At 42.3% G+C, this 25,402-nt stretch overlaps 2 protein-coding genes across 2 annotated transcripts in view; one reads left to right on the top strand and one right to left on the bottom strand.

Annotated features, from left to right (window-relative positions):
• Nucleotides 1–11,059, bottom strand: part of LOC117543708 (FERM domain-containing protein 4B-like) — a 68,614-nt gene extending 57,555 nt beyond the window's left edge. Inside the window, exon 1 of the mRNA XM_034212201.1 lies at nucleotides 10,808–11,059. The gene's annotated coding sequence lies outside the window, so the exon portion shown is untranslated. The remainder of the gene's footprint in view (nucleotides 1–10,807) is intronic.
• A 9,710-nt stretch (nucleotides 11,060–20,769) lies between these two features.
• Nucleotides 20,770–25,402, top strand: part of mitfa (melanocyte inducing transcription factor a) — a 48,041-nt gene continuing 43,408 nt past the window's right edge. The window contains exon 1 of the mRNA XM_034212366.1: nucleotides 20,770–21,212. Within this exon, the coding sequence (XP_034068257.1) occupies nucleotides 21,100–21,212 (113 nt within the window). The 5' untranslated portion in view covers nucleotides 20,770–21,099. The remainder of the gene's footprint in view (nucleotides 21,213–25,402) is intronic.

Raw genomic sequence — 25,402 nt, 5'->3', positions numbered from 1 at the left:
AAAACGATACAAAACGATGCTGTAGTTAATCCATAGGTTAATATCCAATGTGACTGTGTCCCCTTTGAAATGTTCTGATAATCTATAAGCAATAAAACTGCGTTTCCGTTTCTAGAATTCAGAGCAGGGATATTCCTACGCTCTGCAAAAAGATTGCATGCGCAGAGACGCAGTTTTTTTTCAAAATCGAGCAAGAGATAGGTGAAATCCACCCAAATGGCCCCAGAAGAGTTTTTTTTTGCTAAATCTGTCTAAAAAGGTCAAATATCACTTGTTTTGCATCAATCCGGATACAGGGTACTTATTATATGTTGTACTTTGGATTCCTAAAGCTTTTAGTCTACTAACCCAACATCCAAGGTTAGTTTTCACTATAAGTACAAAATATGTTTTGGACGGACACTATAATTTACAATTGTTTACCATGTTCAATCTGAATTTTCTTTAAAATAAAAAACATCTATATTGATTCTGACTTTTCTACATCCAACTCACAGGTTTATCATTACTTTGAGAAAAAAGATTATTAATGTAACCCTTTTAGAAGGGAAGATATGGTCATTTGTTCTGGAAATGTCATTTTCGAGCCTGAAACCTGAAAAACAGGCTTGGGGCCTAACATGTTAAAACCATCTGTTTAATTTCCATAGATAATTGTAAATTATGCCTTAAGGGAGAGTGTGTGCAGAACCAAGGCTTTACATTAAGCTTCCTAATATGCTAGTTTAAGAGCCGTGCAGCCATAAGTGAACCTCAACTTTAAAGAGGGGTTTCCCAATGATCTGATGAGCCATTATTCAGAAACAGCAATAGCCTGTAACATTTCCCATTGGACAAAGCGCCCATTGGTTCAACAGGCAATTTCCCTGAAAGCAAACACTAATTTTTCAGAAAGCACATTGCTCTGGAAATACACACTATCCCTGCAACCACACAAGCACACATAGCAATATTCCTACTATGGCAAATGCATGACTCAGCTTCTGATTGGCTGTTACGCCTTGCCTTTGTTTGTCAGGGTCTTTACATTAAGGTCATCAGGAGTGTATTGGTTAGGGTTATGGTTAACCACTCAGGCAGAGTACCGCAGGTCATTACTTTGTTAGAGTAGGCATATTAAAACATTGCTATTATTTTCTGAACATTTTGCGTTTGTTTATGGGAGAATTGGGCAATTTTGCTATTGGGATTTTGGAATAATACTACATCGGAACAAAGGCATGACACCCTGTGAGCCATGCTAACGTAATTATGCGTACATGATGACAAAGCACACATGGTGGTGTTTAGCAGGTATAATGTATGTTAAGTTGAGGGTGTTAGCATGCTAACATATGCTGCCTAAACTGGTAGAGCTGAGGCTAATGGGAATGCCATATGTTTGTGAACAGAATGCTCACTAACCTAATGATGGCCTTAAATGAGAAGTCAAGGCAACTTCAAAAATGTGGTACAATTCATCCTGACTGGGGACATTGATGTCTGGACCAGATGTCCTGGTGATACATCCATCAGTACATGACCATTGCATGTATGATATGTGTATTTGTAAAGCACTTTGAGCATCTGAAAAAGCGCTATAATAAATGTAAGGAATTAATTATTATTATAGTTGTTGAGATGTTTCAGCCTGGACCAAAGTGGACTCACTGATATAATGACAAAAACACCACCATCACCATGGCTTGAAGATAGCTTTTTTGTTAAAAAAAACCAAATGCTCGATTTGATTGCTGACATGTTTCTCATTGGCTTTTTTAATTTGGTTTTAGAACTGCGGACATTTGTTTAATCTGATACCAGAATTTCTGTTATCAACCTCAGAACCCCCTGTGAGGATTATAGCTCCTTTCAATTAAACCAATACATTAACATACACTACTGAGGTTTCTAAATCCATTTTGCCACTGCAATATGCAATTATCACAGTCCTGGCAGTTGATATGCGCATTTAGATAAAGTAATGACACCCTCCGGCTTATCACTCTCAATACAAATTGCTCACATGATTATCAGATCAGATATTGCCTTATCTGGCCAACAACACATGTATAAATAAGATCAGATACTGTACTCAAAGCTCGGTATAGATGCACTTCAGAGCCTGTTTGGCACAAGTACAGCACTTTAAAACAAATAGTGTAAAAGCCTCTTGTCCCTAGCCCCTGTCGCGTCAGTATTTGCTGTATGGACACACAAGCTGTTGGTGGGCAGAAAGCTCTCAAAGATTCCAGGTCTGTCAGAGCAATTTGAAGAGGTACCATGATGTGAAGGGACGGTGAGTTCGCTGGCAGCAAATGGGGATATATATAGGTATCTGTAAAATATAGAGTCTAAAAAAAGGACATCTGTTACTGCTCTATAATGGCTAATTCAGTTCCTTTCCTGTTACTACAACATCACATATTCTGAAACAGCTGCTACACTGCTGGATCGTTGCTTTTCAATATTTGATTGGTTAGAAAACACTGCATTTAAGTCAAAGTAGGTGAAGGGGGAGAGACATAGCAGGAACTGTAAAAGACATCACTGATCACCCAATCAATGAATCAATGTGTCTTTTTTGACATGGTTTGAATTCACTATTTGTACATCTGTGAAAGCTTTTAACTAATTATTCCAGAAACACTGAACACATTTCCAAACCAGATTAGTTTAAAAGACATAGATGAGTGTATACCACCATCAATTTCCGCCAGTCTAACCTAATGCTGCCTTCCCCTGGGGATACAGTATTATCTTTCCTCCCAGTGCGCTTGACACCTGTTACAATTGTGACCCACTGCACACTACCTCTATATCCACTTTCCAGGCATAATTTACTTCTGCACATTGACTATGTCAAGCGACTGAAAGCCTGTAATACTGGATGCATGATTGGTAGTACTCTAGTGAACCATGTTATGTATGCAGATGATCTTGTTGTGCTGAGTCCATCTAGCGCTGGTCTGCAGCAGCTTCTTGCTGTTTGTTCTGTGTATGGTGTGGAACATGACATCAAATACAACGCCAGTAAGAGTGCTGTCTTGATCTTTAAAACCAAAGAAGATAAATGTCTAAAATTTCCTGATTTTAAATTGTCTGATATTAATCTTAGTGTCTGTAATAAGTTAAAATATATTGGACACTTTATTACAGAACAAATGACAGATGATGAAGATATTTATAGGCAATGCCGCATGATGTATGCACAAGCAAACATTCTCCTACGTAAGTTTAGTGCATGTACAGATGGAGTGAAGATGTCTGTTCAGAGCATATTGCACACCGCTCTATACGACACATTTGTGGTCAAACTACAGAAAAGCAAGTTTACGGAAACTTCAAGTAGCTTATAATGATGCCATGAGAATATTGCTGAAGAGACCTCGATGGTCTAGTGCAAGTGAAATGTTTGTGGCTGCAGGTGTCAATACTCTACAAGCTGTTTTAAGAAATCTTATGTATATGTATTTGCCGGCTTAATGACTCTGATAATGAAATCCTCTTGGCCTTATCGAACATAAGGTTTAGTACACGCTACCAATCGCAGCTGTGGAGACATTGGTATAGTTGTCTCTTTGTAGGACACTGATCTAAATTATTCTTAAACTATGAATTCTTTTTATGCTGTGTATGTAATTTATTATATGTAATGCCTTGTCTTTTATCTGGACCCTGAGTCTGTAATAAAGTTTTCATTCATTCATTCATTCTAAGGTATCCTCACACTGGACAATTTTAGATGAGTTCCGAGTAAATCGTCTCTGATGTAAAGCCAAAGCTCATGATTTGGGTGTTAACACTGTAAGATCTGATCATGACAACTGTCAATAAGATTCAAAGACTAAATCTCCAAAGCAAGTGTGTTTGCTATAGCAGGCCTTTAATGTAACAGTACTTTTCTCAATAACATGTGCATCCTGTTTGTTGAAACTTCCAAAAATAGGAAAGTAATGTATTGGTTCTGCAGACAATTTGAGGTGAGAATATAAAGTGGACCGTGTTGAATAAACGTATGGCTCTGCTTTAACTGTGCGGGAGTCTGACAATGGCTGACATGTCAATAATTCATGTAAATGACTGACCCACTGTCTGGTTGGGAGAAGTTGATCCAGCCATGATCAGTAAACGCTTTCCCTCTACACTCTTTGGAAAAGGACGCCGCACGAAGCAGAAATTCATTCTAACTCTAAAATAAGTCAGCCCTAAATTCGGCTACGAAACAGGCTTACATTGTAGACGCTTTGTGTCTTATAAGTGTGTAAATCCAGCTCTATGAGGTGTACTGCTGTTACAATGGAGTGCAGTACAGTAGGTGAAAGGGTAAACACACACGTTCACACAGGTAACCCATGTATTTCAAAAGGAAGTAGCCAAGCCTCTCAGGAACACAATGCAACCTTGAAGAGACCTCTGGATCAAAGACCATTTCTCTATTGAATTACAAACTTTCCTCTGGCATATTTCCTTTTCATTGTGCCACCATGCACTGATATTGTTTCCTCCGTGTTGCTGCTAACATGCGCTCTGTCTCCACAGCTTTCTGTCCCTGACACAGGGCTCGGAGCGGCCTGCCTGAGTGGACCAGCGGGCGCTTGGTTTCGGTCCACGGGGCAGGGGGTAATGACTTCCCTCCCCTCGCCTGCTTCTCCTCCTCATCCCAAGTTGCAGCGGTGAAGGTGACTGCAGCTGGGTGATTTCTTTCTTTCCAAACTGCAGGGGATATAAGCAGTGTCTGGGGTCTAGTGTGTGTGGTGTGTGTGAGTGTGTGTGTGTGTGTGTGTGTGTGTGTGTGTGTGTGTGTGTGTGTGTGTGTGTGTGTGTGTGTGTGTGTGTGTGTGTGTGTGTGTGTGTGTGTGTTTCAGTCTAGTGGGGGTGTTGGTTTCTAGTATTAACCCAGTAAAAACAAAAGAGAATCACATGATACTCCATTGGTGAATGCTAATGTTTAGATTAAGGCAATTGGTATATAAGGAACATTTCACAAAGATGTTTTTTTTAATATTTTGTATTACTTATATGTTATTGTATGCATTGTACATTATTATTTACTGATTTGTTCATTTTATGTCCCTAAATGGACATAAATACATTAAAAGTAAATTGCATTACTTGAAAGAAATGTAATATTTAAGGTGATGTGCATGCGTTTTACTTGTTATACATGTTAAGTGCATGCGTGTGTACAAGCCAAGTAGTTCATGTCTTATTTTATATAAAATCTTTCCAAAAGTATGGAAGAAAATGGTTGATAATGAAAAAAGGATGCAAGGCGCACTGTGCTCCTATAGGACGTGCACTGCTTAAAATGAACATAACCTTGTACCTGAGTATAATATCATAAGACTCAAAATAAGAAAATCAACATCACTATGAAGAACAGAAACAATATATCTCTTTAAATGTGATTAATTAATTCAAGTGTATCCCCATCACCACCTCTTCACAATACATTAGGACTTGAAAATGTACACCTCACTTTCATATCGCCAACACAGGCAAGGAGGATACAACGTTCATTTCTTTTGTCTAACACACCCACCCGAACCCCTCCCACACCATAAAACTACCAACAATACAACCCAAACTAAATTAATTGATGCACGGTTTGAAAAACGAAAAAGGCACAACAGGAAATTACTTTAAGGGGGGTTTGTGAGACTCAGAGCATCACATATTCAAGTGTTTCTCCTGGCCTCAACCCTTCTGGCACTAAACATGTAAAAACAGCGTTGAGCCCGATCGATCTCTGTGGATCCCATGCTGTGGGGGTCTGCTTGTTTTTTTTCTTCCATGTACCTCTCTGTTTCTGCCTGAGAGGATAATAATAGCAGCTCAGGCCCTTTCCGTCCACCCCCTCCTCTTTTACCTTGCACACACTCACGGTGCAGGGAGTCTCATTCTGGTCATTACCTTTCAGGCTTTCAAACGTGCCCTCTACATCATCAGCACACAGCTCTCCTGGTGTGTATTTAAGTGGAAAATAGGAAGAAATGGAGAGTGATCACAAGAGAGTAATGGATGGATGGATGGATATATGGAGAGAGGCACACAACAGCATAATTACAGGGAAGACCCGACCCCTCCTCCTCTATCCGAAAAACCTCCCAGGCAAGCCAACAGTAGAACAGAAAGAGAAAAAAGGTGGTGGAGGCTTTGTTGTGATTTTCATTTTCTCAGCCTCGCAGTCTGAGAGACACAAGAGGAGGAGGAGGAAAGCACAAACAAAAAGAGAGGGGTATTCTGCTCTGGAGTGTAAAGCTGCGTACATCTGTTGGGTTCATGGCCGCCTCTAGTGCCGCAGGTTGTGGATGAACCCACCATGAGGCGGGGGCTTCTCTTCTGGGATCTGTATCTCAGCTGCACACCTGTGCTACACCACGTTTAGATTTTAAATTCTTAAATGGTGGGTTAATTAGGAAATCTAGGTGGCGATCATCAGGAGAGACACAACAACCATTCTCAATAAAAGCATTCATTGTTCACTGTTCTCCTTTATTTTTAAGTACGCCACTTCCTCGTAACATTGCATATCAAAATTAAAGAGGCCCCATTATGCTTGTTTGGGTTTCCCCTTTCCTTATGTGTGTTGTATAGGTTTTTTGTGCATGTAAATGGTCAGCAAAGACTAACATCCTAATGTCTACCCTCAATTGGACACGTTTGTGTACCTCTTTAACAGAGGGATATAACTATGAAAGTTGAGGTGAGCTTTGTCTGAGTCAAACTGAGGACCTTGCAGGCCAGTATACTCCATTTGAAGTTCCTGTCAAATTGTCAAACTGTTTCCCCACACGTTTTTAAAACCGGAGGTCAGCAATATCTGCTATTTCCCTGACAATCGAAGATCTCTAACCTCACGAAGCACACCTGTCTGTGGAGTTGAGAGAGCAGCCAGGGTTTAAACTTCCCTTACTACGATAAAAGTGAACACAGTTTGGTTTACTGTAAGAATGTTCTGCTCTTAAGAACTAAGATTCTGTTTTTGTTAAATGTTAAATTGCAAATGTTCTGGTGTCACCTTGAAAACTTAAATATTCCGTTGTTTGTTTTCATGTATCATTCCAGTCAAGTCACACTAGAGAAACTACATAGCATACTGTTGAGCAACGTTAAGTCGTAGGACTGCATTTGTATGTGACTGGCACGATTACAAATGCCTATCTGATTTCGTAGGATGGTTTCTTCCAGAACAGAACCAAGATATTTCAGTTTTGGTTTCGCTCAGGATCGAGTTTCTTACAAATGAAGAATGATTTTATCATGTTCAGTTTGAAACACCTTTTACTAAACAAAATAAATATGTATTCATTTGAAAGTCAAGGGTTGTTCTTGCCGTAAGCAGCTGCATTTGAGTATTCATAATTATTGCGGTTTTACCTTTTATTTATCGGTAATATTTTTGAGAAAATTCACTTAAATCAATAATATTTAGAACTATATTATGTAGCTATAAAAAATAGCATGTTTGCAGTTATTGAATTAAATGGAACACAGCTACATATTAACGTAATGGGTAAATGATGAAGTATAACCAACCGACTGGTTCACCTAATTGGTTGAGGTTGTTGTGCTGGCATATAGCATGCACTGTTGGAATTGTGATTAATTTCCCTCTACCATTCCCCCGGGACAGGAGGCTTTTACTCTGAAGTGCTCGGGTCAATAGCCACTGATACACATGGGTAACCTATAAATCCATCCCTGTGTCCTTTCTTTAAATAATTCATAAGGAGGTGGGTTTGGGCGCTGCATTTTGGGGGAGTTTGTCCACAAACATGGCATGTGTCTGTCCTTTTACAGATTGGAGCTTGTTTTAATGCATTCTCTTTCATCTAAATGATATGGAAACCAGCTCCCAGAGGGAATTAGCAACCAGCTGAGAGCCTCTCTCCAGGGCTGATGCTAGTGTTTTCTGCTTTATTCCGAAGGGGAATACCAAACAAACCAACCCGGAAAATCATTATTCACCACAGCCCCACATTAAAGGACAGAAATCCCTCAAAATCAAACAAAAGGCGAAAAATCTCTTAAAACTCTCCGCACGTGGTATTTTTTGTATACAAGAACATTTCGAAAAACACAAAAGATGTTTCACAATGTCTGCTTTTTGCATGTGAAACTAAGGGTCAGACACTTTGTTTTACTCAGGATTTCCTGTCTGAGGGGACAAAGCAGACATGACACAAGGAAAAGAGATGTAGCCTGTTGGTTTACAGCCAACGAGGAACAGATTCCTGTTGACACAACTTACTTTGTGAACCATGTTTGCAGTGATTATGTTACACAGGGTACTGGAAACACTGAAGACCTTTACGGTCAAAACAGGAACTCTCAGCAATTTTGTGGTAAAACGTTTAGACTAAATCTCTCTACTAAACATAGATGTGGCCTCTGAACTGGATCTGGATTGATTTTCACTGCTAAGCCCATTGATTGCTGTTGACCCACAAAAAGACTCTAGAAAACACTCCAGTGTCTGACCCTGAATTAGGCCTGAAGCAGAAAGCCTGTTTACGTGTATTAAAGTGCTCATAACATCCATGTTTCCCCTCCTGACATCAGCTATGCAGTTATAGTTTTTTTATATTGCATCACCTGTACCTTGCATCAAGAGTAACGTGACATAGTTTGTGTTTTGCTACAAGTTAAATGTTAAAGGCAACTTTTGAGAAATTAAATAACAGACTAATTTGATTCAGTGAGCTGCATTCATGTCTCTTTTCCACTTGTTTTTGTCACAATAGCTTCTAGTAACTATCTAAATCACTGTTTAGCTAACTAACAGTAGTTTAGCAGTTGGCAAAGGCTGGTGTTTATCAATAGCTTAGCATGTTAGCATTTTAGCTAAATATCTATCTGACTAAACCAATGTTTGAATGACAGTATTTTAGCATTTAGCAGAGCCTGCTGCTTGGCAATAACTTAGCATGTTAGCTAGATTACTCAACCACTGTTTAGCTAACAATATCATTTAGCAGAGCCTGCTATTTAGCAAAAGGGCCACTCTACCAATTTGCCAAAGGGTTGGCTCATTTCCAATGTGGCTCATGGAGGAAGTCATGCCCTAAGGTCTAAACTGTATCAAATGTTTTAGAGCTTAAGCTAAGGCTAAAGATCAGGATTTCATGTCCTCAGCTTCTTCGGTTTCGATTATTATTATTTTAATCCTTCCCTTGTGAGCCTTGCAACTTTCTGTAAGTGTAGTACCCTTTTTGATTTCATGTTTTTAATGTTGTCTATGTTTTGAACAAATAGCATGCATAGCATTATCTTGATAAAGGTTTTTTTTTATTTGTTAAGTAAACAACATCATTAACTCATACCTGCACATATAAATCAATTGGATGGATTTAATTTGCACACCTGTCACATGCCAGACTTTGATCAAGAGTCTGATCTGTTCTCAGAACCAGTCTGGCAGGAACTTGTTCTCTTGCAAAAGTGTTGAATTGTATGAACCAGCATGACAACAGTATCATATACCCTAACTGACAAATGCTCTCATTCAAATGTCTGGGAAAACAACAAGATGTGTGGGAAAGAAAAGGAAAAAATGCTGATGAACAACTTTTGAACACACAACAAGGCTTTTAGGAGAAGGTGGGAACACACCATGAACTCAGGTCACACTGTCCCCAGGTTGACTGGTTGTTTAATCTCGTTTACTCGCCTTGTATGGATAAGGTTGTTAATGGCCCGTGATTGGCGAGCAGCAGCAGCGGTGTTGGAATATTCTGTGACGGTTAATAGCTTTATTGAATCGGAAGCGCTGACCCCATTAAAAGCGGAACATCCCAGACTAAAGTCAACACAAAGCAGCGCTGCCTTTGCAGTTTGTCACTGTGTGAGTCAGAAAGAGAGGAGGCAGCACATGTTGCTCTCATGAGCACAAATTCAATCTGTACACTCCTGTGTCTTTGTTCTCTGTCACTCATATAATTAATGTCACCGTTTCCTCATGCCAGGCCTGCACATTACTTTTTACGTGCGATATATTTTAAGAGCTCTGTATTCATCCTGTTTTTCGCCGACCACAGCACCACACACACACACGCACGCACGCACACACACACACACACACACACACACACACACACACACACACACACACACACACACACACACACACACACACACACACACACACACACACACACACACACACACACACACACACACACACACACACACACACACACACACAGGATATCATATGCCTGACTCTCCATTGTTTGGTTTGTCCAGGAAACAGGATATTCACACAGAGAGCACACCAGCTGACCACAGAGCCAAAATAGAGATTAAGTTTCATTTTTTTACTTTCAAACAGTAGACATTTTTCTCACTTCCTTTCAGTTTCACTGTAATGTTCCTGTCAACCACTTCACCTGTCCTAATAGAATTGTTAATAGAATATATTAACAATTCTAATGTAGGTTTCTGACCAGCAAAGCATTCATGTTGACATGTCAACAGCTCTACACCCAGCAGAAAGTAAAAGGCATGATGAATGAAGGCTCAGTTCACAGGAGGTGTGGGATCATTTCTAAACAAACACACATTAGCAGTGTTTTGTATTCATATGGTGAAGCATAAGACAAAAGAAACACCCTTTTCCCACAACATATTGGATAAAATGGAGCAACAACGTACCAAAAATGAGCAATAAGTGCAAGTTATTTAAAATGCAAGATAACAAAACGCACCGTCAGAAAAGCTGTTACAGGTAATCACAAAACCGGATTCTTTTTTTTAAACTAACAAAAAAGAATTCGATCCAACAGATTACACTGTATTTGTATGGATATGAATCGTTCCTAACCTTGTGTCTTTTGTTGTGATCAGATCGCTGCCACTTTATTGTCTGCGCGCGGAGCGGCACCGGGTCAGTCAGATAAATCCAGCTCCTCTCCTTATATGATGAGATTTACGCAGAATAAAAACAGGTTGGCAGTGGATGAAGAGTTGGTTTAGTTCATTTGCAAAGTCCAGGACGGGAAGCCGAGCGCCGTTCGGCATAATAACATTGTCTGTTTCGCGCACTCACACAGTGTGTCAGTCCCATCCATCCACACTCCTCCTCCTCCTCCTCCGCTTCACACATACAGGATGGGACAGATGAATTTGGCGCTGCCTGTGCGCCACTGCTGGCCAACAGAGGGGCGCTCTCTCTGCTGCAAACACTACTGATAGTGGAAATGAATTAGCTGTTTTGAATTAAAAATCAAACACTCTCTCCAGGGTAGGGTTATCTGTTGTAAAAGATAAATGGATTTAAAACAACTGCAACATTTGTTTTATCATATCTCATCCTCAGTGTGTTACAGTTCATAAAGCACATTTACTTTTGTATTTTTAAAGTAGGCTATAAGTATAGGACTATTTTCCCTACACACAAAAAGGTTTGATGAAATGTAGTATGCTTTGCTTAAGTATATTCTTTTCATTTCAACGCCGCTACAATTCATAGGGAGATATTATAATTTTTATTTTACTAAATATATTGTTTAGATTTTTACTTTTTTTGCAAACAACACATACAATGATGTGTTGTTTTGAATTAAACTAACTAATAGTTTACGCAAGAAAAACGTAATCAATTAGCCAATTGAGAAAAATAATTGGTATTTATAAATATCTATTGTGTAGGTTTACGTTCTTTAAGTACATTTTGCTTTGACAGTTTATCTACATTTTGCTACTTACTTTTACTTAAGTAACCATTTGAATACCAGTATTTGTACGGTGTGGTATTAGTACTTTCACTTGACTAAATTATCTGAATATGTTTTCCAACACAGCAAATAGGCTAACATGCACAGTACGTTTAGACTTGCTCCATTTATTTATATTGTCTTTTCTTGTCAGATGCACAATGTATGTCCTATAGAGTCCTGTTGTTGGATAATCAGACAGAGGATGTAAGTCCAAAATTCATTCTCTTTTTGACTCTGTTTTAGGTCTCCACCACCTCAGAAAAATCTATCTATCTATCGATCTATCTATCTATCTATCTATCTATCTATATATCCATCTATCTATCTATATATCTATCTATCTATCTATCTATCTATCTATCTATCTATCTATCTATCTATCTATCCATCTATCATCCATCCATCCATCTATCTATCTATCTATCTATCTATCTATCTATCTATCTATCTATCTATCTATCTATCTATCTATCTATCTATCTATCTATCTATCTATCTATCTATCTATCTATCTATCTATCTATCTATCTATCTATCTATAAATGCTTCACTTTTGAAGAACTGAGAATGATTTTTTAGAACATTATTCGAAGCATTTAGACACATTGTAGATGTTCCAGTGAGTGCCCGGTGAGGGGAAGGAAAGGAGTGCCACACTGTTGTGGCTTCATGACAGACTGAACAATGGAAAAGCTCGGCAATCCCCAGAAACTGCAGCAGCGAGGAAATGGGAGGAATGAAACTGTCCAGTTTATTGCAAACCAGTTGAACCATAGTGTCAGCAGGGCAGCTCTGAGGTTTCCCTCGGCTATTTCAGCAGAGTAACACAAACAAGGATGAACCTTCACGTGCAGGCAAAGGCATGAGTGTGTGTGTGTGGAACACAATGCTTTCTCTAAGTCTAAATGAGTGACTCCAGGGACAGCCCCCCATCCCCCTCCCCATTTGTGAGGATTTCTGGTAGCCCGTGATTAGGCTCACCCCGGTGCCATGTGTGCACCAAGTGCCCCCCCCATCAACCCCCCTCACCCCCACCCCCTACACTTGCACACCAAATCTCTGCCTGGCCTCAGCTCCTGTTGAGATTAGCCCACTAGCTATTGTTCTGATGACACTCCATAAGCTATACTCTCATTATGTTAATGCTAGGACTGCGTAACTGGGTGATTTTGAAGAATAAAATATGTGTGGTGGTGAATGTACATGAACACATGAAATGAAATCAAATAAGCAATACTTTTATTCACATCATGTTTAGAGTTACATTTTCTATTGTGTATGGAGGACACTAACACATGGTACATATAAGCTATACTCTCATTATGATAATTGAAATAGAGTATTGTGTATCTGGGTGATTTTAAAGAATAAAATATGTTTGGTATCATCTTGGAACGTAGTGCAAAAACCACATAAAATGCGAGAAATGTAATACAAATGAGTACAATTTTAATCACATCATGTTTTGATATACATTTTCTATTTTTTAGAAGATGAGCACTGACAACACTACATGCTGTATAAGCTATACTCTCATTATGATACAGACAAAGACAGCACTGCGTAACTGGGTGATTTTGAATAACAAAATATATGTATCATCTGGGAATGTTTTGCAAACAACATATAAAATGCAAAAAAAAGAAGCTTTTAGAAAATGTCAATCAACATTCTGATGATTTTATTTGCTCAAGTTAAACAACTGACAAAACCAAATCCTGAAAACAGTCTAAGTGCGTGTGTGTGTGTGTGTGTGTGTGTGTGTGTGTGTGTGTGTGTGTGTGTGTGTGTGTGTGTGTGTGCAGAAGGAGGAAACTATGAATTGTAAATACAAGGGGATTATGTTGTGCTTGGGAACAGATGTTAACATGGAGAGGTCTGCCCTCCTGAGAGCGGCCCCTCACTCACACACTGTCCCACCACACTCATTGGCCCGTTGTCAATGTGCATCCTGTCTCTCTTTAGAAGCACAACACCCCCCCCCCCCCCCCCCCCCCGCCCATTTCCAGGACAGATTAACTCTGCACCCCCTCTTCTTCCCATCAGCCTTGACCTTGATGGGCTGGTAATGTCATCTTCTTTTGTGCGTTGAAAGACATTGCCAACTTTCATGCTTCCCCTTTAAAGCACACTTGCATGCATTCATGATATGAATAAAGAATGGATGACAATAAGAACCATCAACAATAAGTGAGCACTGAACCATCCGTCCCATCTCCGTCTTCTCAGCGGACCTCTAAGCAGGTCAGCTGTTGTTCTGCTGTCCTCCTGCCACCAGTCTTCATTCTTCTCCACAGCATGGCCACTTCAGTGTGTCTTAAGTGTTTTCCAGGTCATGGTGAAGGAATTAAGTTGCCCTTCGCAGTGTGTTGCCTCCCATGAAAAATGTGATAAAAGAAACTGGGGACCAGGAATACGTAAAACAATTATTGAAACAAACCATGTGTTGTTAAAATGACCGTATAGCAATCTGTAAAATGTGCGATGACTTCACAACATTTGGCTTATTTAACCTGTTATACTGTTTATACAAATGGAAACAAATATTAGTGAAACCTACCATATTGTTTTGTACGCCAAACATGTGACCATTAAAATACATTTCTGTTTGTACATGTACAAAAATAAGTGTCAGTTCATTATCTTCAAATCCCCTGAAACCCACTAAACTACTAAAAATGTAATTACCTGTAAAAACAGGCCAGGACTTGTTGGAAAGAGGCCACATGAAGGCATCTGGTTGTGAAAACTGCAGGGACCTTTGTGGAGTGTACTTCACCTCACTCAGTGCTAGATATGGAGATACAGTATACCTCCAATTTGGGTGAAAACTAAAAGATTGATTGCGATGTCTGGAGGACTTTCCTGGAGGCTAAAACAACTTTCATTTGAAACTGAGGATCTGAAATCAAGAAAACGTACTCAACAAAAACCAAGCAGTGAATATTATTGAAGTCTAAATTATCTCTAACTGATTTGTTTCAACCTTCGATATGTATGTGTTTTAAATTGTCGTCTGTGTTTGGCAGATTAAAATGTCCTGAATGATAATATGTGTTGATTTACAATGTCGGATACCTGACTCAATAGCTTGGCAATTTTGCAACAGCAAGGTAACTTTAAATGACGGCAGCACTGATAAAGGTTTTCTGTAACTGTCCAAGTGTCACGATCTTAGTTTTATCTCACGGTTTTAGTTTGGTCTGTCTTGTCATGGTTTTATTTTGCAATTCTGTTCTCCCTGTGTCTTGTCTTCCTCCCTGTCGTTAGTTTCCCTGGTGTGTCTGATTGTCTGATTGTGTTCACCTGTTTCCCTTGTGTTTCTCCTCCCCTGCCCGGCTGTTTCTCGTCTCGTGATTACCCCTCCCTGTATTTAGTCTTGTCTCTTCCTGTGTTCGGTGTTGGTTCATTGTTTGTCTTTCATGTCTCCCTTCAAGTTGGTCACAGTCACCTTTTGTTTGGATGCTACCTCGTGCTACAGTACCTGTTCATGGATTCTTGTTTTTTTCAGCTTTTGTAAATAAAGCTTGCCTTTTGTTTCATTTTGAAACCTGCTTCCCTCCTCAATCTGCATTTTGGGTCCTATTTTTCCCCAACCCTGACAGAATGAACCAACCACATATGGACCCAGCAGATGATCCATTTGAAGTGGAGTTGTATTCATTTACCTACTTGCTGGCTTGCAGCTATGGTAAATGGAGGGGAGCAACCAGTGCGGAGCAAAAGAGGGCTGCCCTGGCAGAGGCGTACCGGAGGGCAACAGAGAAACCAGGGTTAGTGAAGTTCTTACCTGGCTGGATTATGGACTTCTTCCAGACATGCGTTTCCCGGCCTGCTAGCCCCCTGCCTGCCACAGTTCCCAACATAGCTTATATCGAGAACGCTTTTGATGGGTCTCGTCTGGCTTTTGGAGGTCCACGGAGCCTCCAAAAGGCTCCTAAGAGAAGGAGATCCAGGTCCAGGCTACCAGCACCGGCCCCAGCAGCCATGGTTCCGGCTCCAGTACCGGCCCACACAGCCATGGTTCCGTGCTCCAGTGCCGGCCCACACAGCCATGGTACCGTGCTCCAGTACCATCCCACATAGCCATGGTTCCGTGTTCCGGTTCCGTGCCCAGCAGCCATGGTACCTGCTCCAGTACTGGCCCACACAGCCATGGTTCCGGCTCCAGAACCGGCCCACACGGCCATGGTTCCAGCATCAGTTCTGGCCCCAGCAGCCATGGTTCCAGCCCCAGTTCTGGCCCCAGCAGCCATGGTTCTGTACCGGCCCACAAGGCCATGGATCCATGCACCAGTACCGGCCCACACAGTCATGCTTCCGTGCTCCATTACCTGGCTCACACAGCCAGGGTCCAGGGTCCAGGCTTCTGTTCCGTGCCCAACAGCCATGGTTCCGGCTCCAGAACCGGCCCCAGCAGCCATGGTTCCGGCTTCAGTACCGGCCCCAGTAGCCTTGGTCCAGACTCTAGTTTCGGCTCCAGTACTGGCTCTCCGGCCGACGCCAGCTCCCCGTGTCCTGTCGGCGTACCGGCCGACTCCAGCCCCTCGTCTCCTCTCGAGTCCCCTCTCGAGTATCCTCTCGAGTCCCCTCTCGAGTCCCCACTCAAGTCCCTTCTCTAGTCCCTACTCAAGTCCCTACTCAAGTCCCTACTCCATGTCCTGTCCCGTTGGTGGTCCTGCCAACCCTATGTCCTGTCCCGTTGGGGGTTCTGCCGACTACTCTTCTGCCGGGGGTCCTGCCAACCCTATGTCCTGTTCCGTTGGGCGTCCCGCCGACTACTCTTCTGCCGGGGGTCCAGCCAACCCTATATCCTGTCCCATTGGGGGTCCCGCCGACTAATCTTCTGCCGGGGGTCCTGCCAACTCCATGTCCTGTCCCGTTGGGGGTCCCACCGACTACTCTTCTGACGGGGGTCCTGCCAACCCTATATCCTGTCCCATTGGGGGTCCCGCCGATTACTGTTCTGCCGGGGGTCCTGCCAACCCTATGTCCTGTGCCGTTGGAGGCCCCGCCGACTACTGTTCTGCCGGGGGTCCTGCCAACTCCATGTCCTGTGTCGTTGGGGGTTCCGCTGAGAGTCCTGCCAACCCCATGTCCTGTTCCGTTGGAGGTTCCGCCGTCACCTGTCTCGCCGGGGGTCCTGCCAACTCCTTGTCCTCTTCCGTGGGGGATCCTGCCGACACCTGTCCTGCCGGGGGTCCTGCCTACTCCTTGCTTTGTTGCGTTGGTGGTCCAATCGACACCAGCCCTTGCTCCATCCGGGGTCCCATTGACACCAGCCCATGTCATGTCCAGGATCCCATCTACGCCTGTCCCACCGGCTCCGGTTCCTGTCTGGCCGACACCGGCTCCCTAATTTCCCCAGCCGCGGCTTTTGTCCTTGTGCCCGGCCCCCTGAGTTCCCCAGCTGCGGTCTTCGCCCTCGAGCCCGGCCCCCTGAGAGCCGCGGTCTTCGCCCTCGAGCCCGGCCCCCTGAGAGCCGCGGTCTTCGCCCTCGAGCCCGGCTCCCTGAGAGCCGCGGTCTTCGCCCTCGAGCCTGGCCCCCTGAGTGCTGCGGTCTTCGCCCTCGAGCCCGGCCCCCTGACTTTCCCGGCAGCGGTCTTCGCCCTCGAGCCCGGCCCCCTGAGTGCCGCGGTCTTCGCCCTCGAGCCCGGCCCACTGACTTTCCCGGCAGCGGCCCTCGCCCTCGGGCCCGGCCCCCTGACTCTTCCAGCCGCTGCCTTCGCCCTCATGCTCGGCCCCCTGAGTTCGCCCGCTGTGGCCTTCGCCCCTTTATGAACTCTGCCTTGCCCCCGGACCGTCCTCCTGAGACCCTCACCACGAACTCTGCCTTGCCCCCGGGCTGTCCGCCCGAGACCCCCACAATGAACTCTGCCTTGCCCCCAGGCCGTCCGCCCGAGACCCCTTCCTGGTCCGTCAGCCCAAACCCATCCTCCAGACCCCCTCCACCCACCCTTTTGGCCCTAGTGATGCAAATCAAGATTGAGTATACAACTAAGCTGTGTAATGAATGAAATAAAGTTATGATCAGTGCATGTAGATAGATATATAGATGGATAGATAGATAGATAGATAGATAGGAATTCTTATTAGCTTACAATATACCTTCTTGACAATGAGTGCAGTGCCTGTTCACTGCTGCCTATTTTATATTCTCTATGCAAACTTTACTAATATGAAGTGTCTCATGTCCTAGTTGCACTACCTGGGTCCTCAGAAATCACCCACCAAGCATGAAGAGACTAACTGTTTGAGTTTTTACTTGTTCTCTGGTGCAGAAACATTGTTTTTTACATCATCATCAGTCATGTATTATACTCTTTGTGCATGTTGTTTTTCCAGAGCATTTTTATAACATTATAGTGGTGGGGAACATGTCCTTAGCTTCCTGAGCATTAATGAAGCAGGCCTATGTGTGTTGTCCCCTGAGTGACTTTGAGCATATAGCTGCTGAAAGGACCTTGAGTCGGCTTGTACTGAAGTGTCCTGCTTCCTCACGTAGTCTCGGTGTAATTAGGTTATCGTGCAGAGAGAAGTAAAGGGCGCACAGACCAGGGTGTGCATGACGGCCATACTGAGACGTGTTATTTCTGGGCAATCAAGTCTCATGACTTTCACTTTTCCTTTGGCTGAAAACATAATGTGATCACACTGTGAGAGAATTGAAACAATGTTTTCAGATAATCAGGACACAGCTGGGAAGACCTTGTGCATCATCAGGGAGCTGAGTAATGAGTAATCATCTGACAAAAATAAGATGCTAAACTCAAACCTTTCCCTGCCTTATTCATTGTTTGGTTCCATTATGTCTAATTAAAGGTTATTTGCTTTCTATGCACACTCTTTATAACTACCGGTGGTCTAGCATTAAGATAATCACTTTTTGTATTACTGAAACTTTATGTTTGAATGTGAAAATGTGGCAATATCTCATACATGTGCGCTTTGTATACATTTGCAGAACAGAAATATGATCCTTGGATGAAGCCAGGTTCAATTGATTCATTCTTTTATTCAAGTCAAACGATTTTACAGAGGAGCATTTTGGATATACCTTTTTATAGTTTGATTAATCAGAAAATACTGGCCATAGACAAAACACAATTTCTTTCTATCAATGATTATGTCAAGATTTCTGGCACAGAGAATGAGACATTTCAGATTTAAGAAGTATCTTAATGCAACTAAGATACTTCTTAGTGCAAGTATCAGTGCTAAATATATAGCAGTATACAAAACATATAAATAGACGAAGTTAGTAAAAAACAATCATGTAGTTTGTGTGTTTTGTTGTTGTAAAGGAGATTTTATGGAAGCCCAAACTCTCAAAAGTGCATTCAGGAAATTATGCTTTTGCCAATGAAGTCTGTTATTGCACATGGTATAACCAATATAATGTATCTTATTCAACATGAGCCCCTATGTTGCTTTGCTCCAGAATGAATGACCTTACCCATATATTCAGTCAGCATTGAGGCTGCCTGTCACAGTGAGTGAAAGTTCCTTTAAAGGGATGTTATAGTGCCATCCAGTGGAGTAATATGTGTTGTGCAGTGTGCAGTGTAACGCGTTACTAAGTAACGCCTTACTGTAACGCCGTTATTTTTGGCAGTAACTAGCAGTGTTGCCAACTTGGCGATGTTCTCGTTAAATTTGGCGGCTTTCCAAACCCTCCGGCTACTTATTTGTGTCAAAAGCGACTAACGCCTAATCTAACGATTTATAATGGTGTTATTAGGGACTTTTCTGGTGTTTGGAGACTCACGTATTGTTCTGCAGTTAACGAGCCGCGGGTGCTGCCGTGAGCCCCGCCTCCCTCCCATAGTACTCACAGGCGCTCAGACTGCCTGGCCGCAGCAGAGCTACTGCTGCAGTCAGAGCAGAGAGGAGACTATCACTACCCGATCTGCAGCTCTGCCCGATCTGCAGTGCGCATGTGCGAGATGGTCCGCCATATTGGACAACGCCGGACGGCATCCCAAGTAGGACAACATTGACACAGTGGCTTTTGGCAAAGCTCAAAAGGAAAACTCGAGAGAGATGAGTTATTGTTATTACAACGTGACTTCACTATTATTTAACAACTATTTTTATTGGGTTATTTTATTTGGGGTTAAGTACATTGTCAGAATAAGTGAGACATGGATTTAACTTCTGTTATATGCCATACATTTTTGCACACATTCACAGTAAATATTTATTCAGTATGATAGCTGTCTAACAGAAGTTAAATTCATTTCTCACTTATTCTGACAATGTACTTAACCCCAAATAAAAGAATCCAATAAAAAGAGTTGTCCAATATGGCGGACCATCTCGCACATGCGCACTGCAGATCGGGCAGAGCTGCAGATCGGGCAGAGCTGCAGATCGGGTAGTGACCATATATAGTCTATGGTAGGCCCAATCCCAAACCACTCCCTCGACCCTACCCCTCCGTGATGGAGTGAACTCCGTCTGTAGCCACACTCGCAGCTCAACGAGGCTCCCTCCTGTCAGATGGAGGGAGTAAATACAGCAGCAAGCTTTGGGACGGCCTCCCCTCTCTCCGGCAGAAACAGGAAATGCCGTAACTGTATGTAACAACGGTTTCAAATCAGCATCTCTTAGACAAAAAGTTTAAATGAATAACTCAAATAAAACTCCAAACATCTTTCATTGTGTTTCAAAGCTCTTTTAGTTTTAAACCTGATGTTTATAAGCTTCTTAGTTTTTGCAACGGTCTGTAAATATACACAACTTTATAATAAAATGCACACATTTACCTTTTTCTAGACTAAACACAGGTATGATCCTAAGTTAAAAACATATGAGGTCATCATGAGGTTGTTAAAGGGAAATGGAAACACTTTTCAAACGGCTTTCCATGCGACAATATTCCCATTAGAAAATGTATTTATCTAGTCTATTTCCAATGTAAACGATCGAGATACGCGAATTAATTTTTTGAAATACGTGCCTAATGACCATGGGCGCTTCCATTGCTCCGGGACTTTCCCAGTGACGTCACTGAGTGGGTACGGCTTCCTGGGCCAAAGCTCAATAACAAACAACATGGCGGAAAATGCACCAGTAGTTTACATTAAAAGAAAACGGTCGTCGTCAGGAGTTTATTGTATTGCCCCAGGCTGCACAAATGGATTTTATACGAAGAAGGAAGAAGTACATTTCCATAGGCTGCCACTAACGGATGAGAAGCTGCTCAAAGCATGGGTTATTTCCATGAAACGGTCCGATCCGCCGCTGAATCAGTACGCACGTGTGTGCAGCGAACACTTTACAAATGACGATTATGTCCACAAAATGAGGTTTGATGAGTCTGGATGCTTGGTTCAATACAAAACATCGGATTTGAAGCCAGGATCTGTTCCCACAATATTCGATTTCTCAACGTATGCAGTCGGGAACACCGACCGTCCCAGCACGTCGGCCGCGCAAGACAATGACAGTGTCAACAAACGTGAAGTTCGAGCCACCAAACGAGTTGCTTCAGCTGCCGAGAGAGAGGTAAATATTGCAGCACTACCAGATTACTAGCTCACACATGTATTTACTGACACAGTGTGACCTTATTAATTAACGCAATCGCGTCCAAACTAAATGGTAGCTATTATTATGACGTACAATGGAGAATTGGGGGTGTTCTATAGCTCAACTAATTAAACTGGCATACACACGCTCATCTGTCGAAAACAGCCCTAAAAAGGCTAGTATTGCTGGACTAGGTGTTCAATGGATGGTATTGCCAAGATGTATGAGGTGTTGGAAAATAATATAAAATATATGTCAACTGACCACTGAGACCGAGTCGGTACTGGAACTGGTGGTATCCCACTCGGTGAGTTCAGAACCGTCGGTACTTTCGGCGGATTCCGGATCGTATGCCACTCTAGTATTCGACCGAATCGGTTCATAAGCATAGGCCATGGGATGCCTGGTAACTGTAGATGCTTCCACATCAATGTCATCTCCCGACGAATAGTCAAATTCATCGTTCAAAACGTCGATCTCATTGCAAAATTCCTCCATCGCTGCCATATCTGCTACGTTGTGTTGACTTCCGGTGTGGATACCCGGAGCGAAGACCCACCCAGTGACGTCACCATTTGGGACTCCCCTAATGGCGGCGGCCTGGTCCCGGAATTCCCCACCCAGCCGGCGGATAATTAATTTTCTTTTGGCGAGTAATATCATATACAATAAATATTACGATCAATATCCATTGTAAAATGAATAAACTCCCGGAATATTATAGCTGTAATTGGTGTTTCCTTTCCCCTTTAACATCGCAGTTTATCAGTGGATGTTTGCTGGAACTAGGCTACTTGTAAACAGCGTGTTTCCTGACGGACACACACAGCGGGACTCCGGTCAGGTAGAGACCGGTCTCAAGTCAGCACCGCTGCAGACTCGCTGTTTGAGGGCTTGATAGCCCACTCCCCCTCCACACTCGTTGCTTTGGAACAGCCCTCAATATGGCGGACCCTCCGCGTGAACGCGGAAACGGAGGGGTAGGGTGTAGGGGTAGGGTGTAGGGGGCGGTTTGGGAATGGGCCGTAGTGACAGAGACAACCACACTCCCCCGCGTCGAGACTGCAAATGAATTGCGCATGCGCCAACTGCCAAGCCGTCCTGGTTTTGAGCGGGATTAAAATGTAAATGTTTCTTCACTCACTTTCAAACTATAATAAATAACTGCCTTTGCTTTGCTTTGACTCACACAGCCTCAGTCACTCAATCACCTCGTCCACTGTGTGTGTGCCTCTCTGTGACAAGCTAAACATCTCTGTGACAAGCTAAACATCATGATGCTTTCCTGGAGAAGTCCAGAATTTGATCCTTGAAGGGTTGGGAACGTTTTTTGTACTCCCCTCGACCATGCTCTCTCCTACAGCCGCCATTACATGATATGAAAATTAGGCGATGACGTCATTTAGCGACTTCTGGCGACTTTCCGGACAGCCAATAGCTACTTTCCTTACTATGGAGTTGGCAACACTGGTAACTAGTACTCTAACGCATTACTTTTTTAATTCACTAACGCAGTTACCGTTACTACATGGTGCGTAACTCCGTTCGTTTTTTTATATAGTCAACAGCCAGGCGAACAGAGATGAGTACTGCACTTAGTAAATGTACTTAGATACTTCCTGTGTCACATGCGGAGACGCGCTGTGGGCGTGTTTGTGTTGTTTACTAACAAGACTATCATGGCGGCGGCGGAGCTCAAGTCTAGTTTCTCCACCTGGAGATATTCTCACTATTTCACTTTTGTCGAGCACAAAGAAAAGAAAGTTTCTGTTAAATGTAAGTTGTGTCTTGGCGGGTCAAAGATCCTATCTACTGCCCAAACCAGTAATTCAAATCTCTTAAAACATCTGCAAAAACAACATGCTGGGACGAAGCTAGTAGCTAAGACCACAGAGACTCAGCCGACGCCACTCCACCTCCACCTAAGCAACAGCGGCTGGATTTTAACCAAAGGACTGCTGTCCAGGGAAAAGTCGATAAAGCCATTGCACGGTATGTTGTAGAACACATGCAGACTATTGCTACAGTGGAGTCACCCGCTTTCAGGGAGCTAGTTAGCATGATAGCGTGTCCGGGCGGCACACGGCATATGGGACGGAAAACTTTTTCCAACTACCTGGAGAAAGAATATACAAAAATGGAAAGCCAGCTAATATCGATGCAATCCAGATTGCATATAATGCATGTCAAGTTGATCAACAGATTGTATTATTCTCCAATGCAATAACAGTACTGAAAGGAAGGCTATAAGGGCATTAATGGGAGCCATTTTTATAAGTAAAGAAAACGTTACTTTTCACAGTAACGCATTACTTTTTGGTGTAAGTAACTAGTAAAGTAACGGAGTTACTTTTGAAATGAAGTAACTAGTAATGGTAACTAGTTACTGGATTTCAGTAACTAGCACAACACTGGCCGTGTGTGACAGAGAGAAGAGATTTACACAGCTTTATTTAATTTCTTTCATTTTTCTTTAATGTCGAAACATATAGATTTTCTGTTTGAGGCATTTAGTCTTCATTTAAATAATAATAACACAATTCTTTAACATTTTAGGAGCCCTCTAACAATGCAACACAAGAATACAGATAAGCAGACAATATTAACCAATATTAAAATATACTATATTAAAAGTAATACAAAAAGAAAAATGTTTTTTTTAAAAGTGAGAGAAAAAAAAGTGGAATAGTGAAATACGAGTCTTCATACAAGTTATTGGAATGATATATTAGATAAATAATTTCTAAGTAGCAGATTAATGTTATGAGTTGTTTAACAGATTGTGCTCATTTTTCAGGTTCATATTTGTAGTTTGTGCCTTTACTGTGACAAATTGACATGCTTTGTTATTGGTCACCACCGCTTAGAGATATCCCGCCCCTAAGCCTATCCCGTATGTCTTGTAAAGCTAGCCAATGGAAGCTCAAGTGTTACACAGTGATGTCACTATGTTATGGAGGTAAACAAAGGAGTCCAATGGAGGCGTTTCAGGGGGGTCGGAGAGAAACTCTCGCTGGAGGGAACACAGGGATTTAAGCCTTTGCAGACCATTAACATGCACAAAAACCAATATACCATAATAGGGCCTGTTTAATCAATCTAAATAAAAGTATGCGAGTCTGGAGGAATAACCAAAATGAAAAAAAAAGATGGCAGAAGCCTAGGACAGCTATACCAAGGGGGGGGGGGGGGAGGGAGGGGGGGGGGGGGGGGGGCAGGATTTGAATTAAATAAACAAAATAAATTCAAAGTGAAGTGGACACTAATTCTGGTTGGTTTCATATTTGTATTTGGCGCCCTCTGCCGAAAATGTGTATCTATTGCAACAGCCAGCTATAAATCTACAGGGACTGGGTTGTTGAAGCTCAAGCTACTTTTGTTAGTGTGCCTTTTCACAGCACATAGTTGATCAAATTACTTTTTCTCTGGGTTTGTGGAGCCGCCAAGGAGCCAAACACAGCCTTAAACTTGATCACCCCAGTCTGACAAGGCTTTCAGCTGCAAATCTGTCTGACCCTGAACCCCAAACCTCCAGACATGGAAGAGAACAACTTCCCTGGAGGTACAAAATAACAAAAAACAACACATCTTATCACCTTTGTTTATGATGCCCTCCGTTATGACTGTTTTGACGTCTTGCTACTCACAGGCCCTGAAGTCATGTTAGTTCGACTATGAGATGAACTCTACGCTGCAGAGTGCGTAGGAGAGGCATAAACATGTGTCAAAGCCACATTTAAAATGATAGGAACCTTTTCTACTAGTTCATGCTCATTCAAAATAAGTTTCTATTTGAACAAGAAGGAAAATGACACAGCACAACACAAATCTGACCTTAAACTACTCTGTCAACTTAATTCATGTTGGAGACACATGAATTACAGTATGTTGTGTCACATGGATTTAGTATCGCGATAGTGAGGATACAAAGAAATTGTAAATTATTCCCAGTGAGTAATCAGATCACTGGATTTTTTCCAAAAGATGACGATAACTAGCCGGATCAAAATGCAACAATATTTTTTAAAATACAGATCAATATAAGTGGATGGCCTGAATTTTGGTTTTAGTTTAGGCTACTTTCAATCCTTTTTAATTTAAATATATATTGTTTAAAGGCAGTAGAATGGCATACATTTTTTAAGTAAACCCTCCCAACCCATGGT

Source organism: Gymnodraco acuticeps, unplaced genomic scaffold (assembly GCF_902827175.1).
Source record: "Gymnodraco acuticeps unplaced genomic scaffold, fGymAcu1.1, whole genome shotgun sequence".
Classification (NCBI taxonomy): Eukaryota; Metazoa; Chordata; class Actinopteri; order Perciformes; family Bathydraconidae; genus Gymnodraco; species Gymnodraco acuticeps.
The sequence above is the reverse complement of the archived record's forward strand: the minus strand, read 5'-3'. Positions and strand labels throughout refer to the sequence as shown.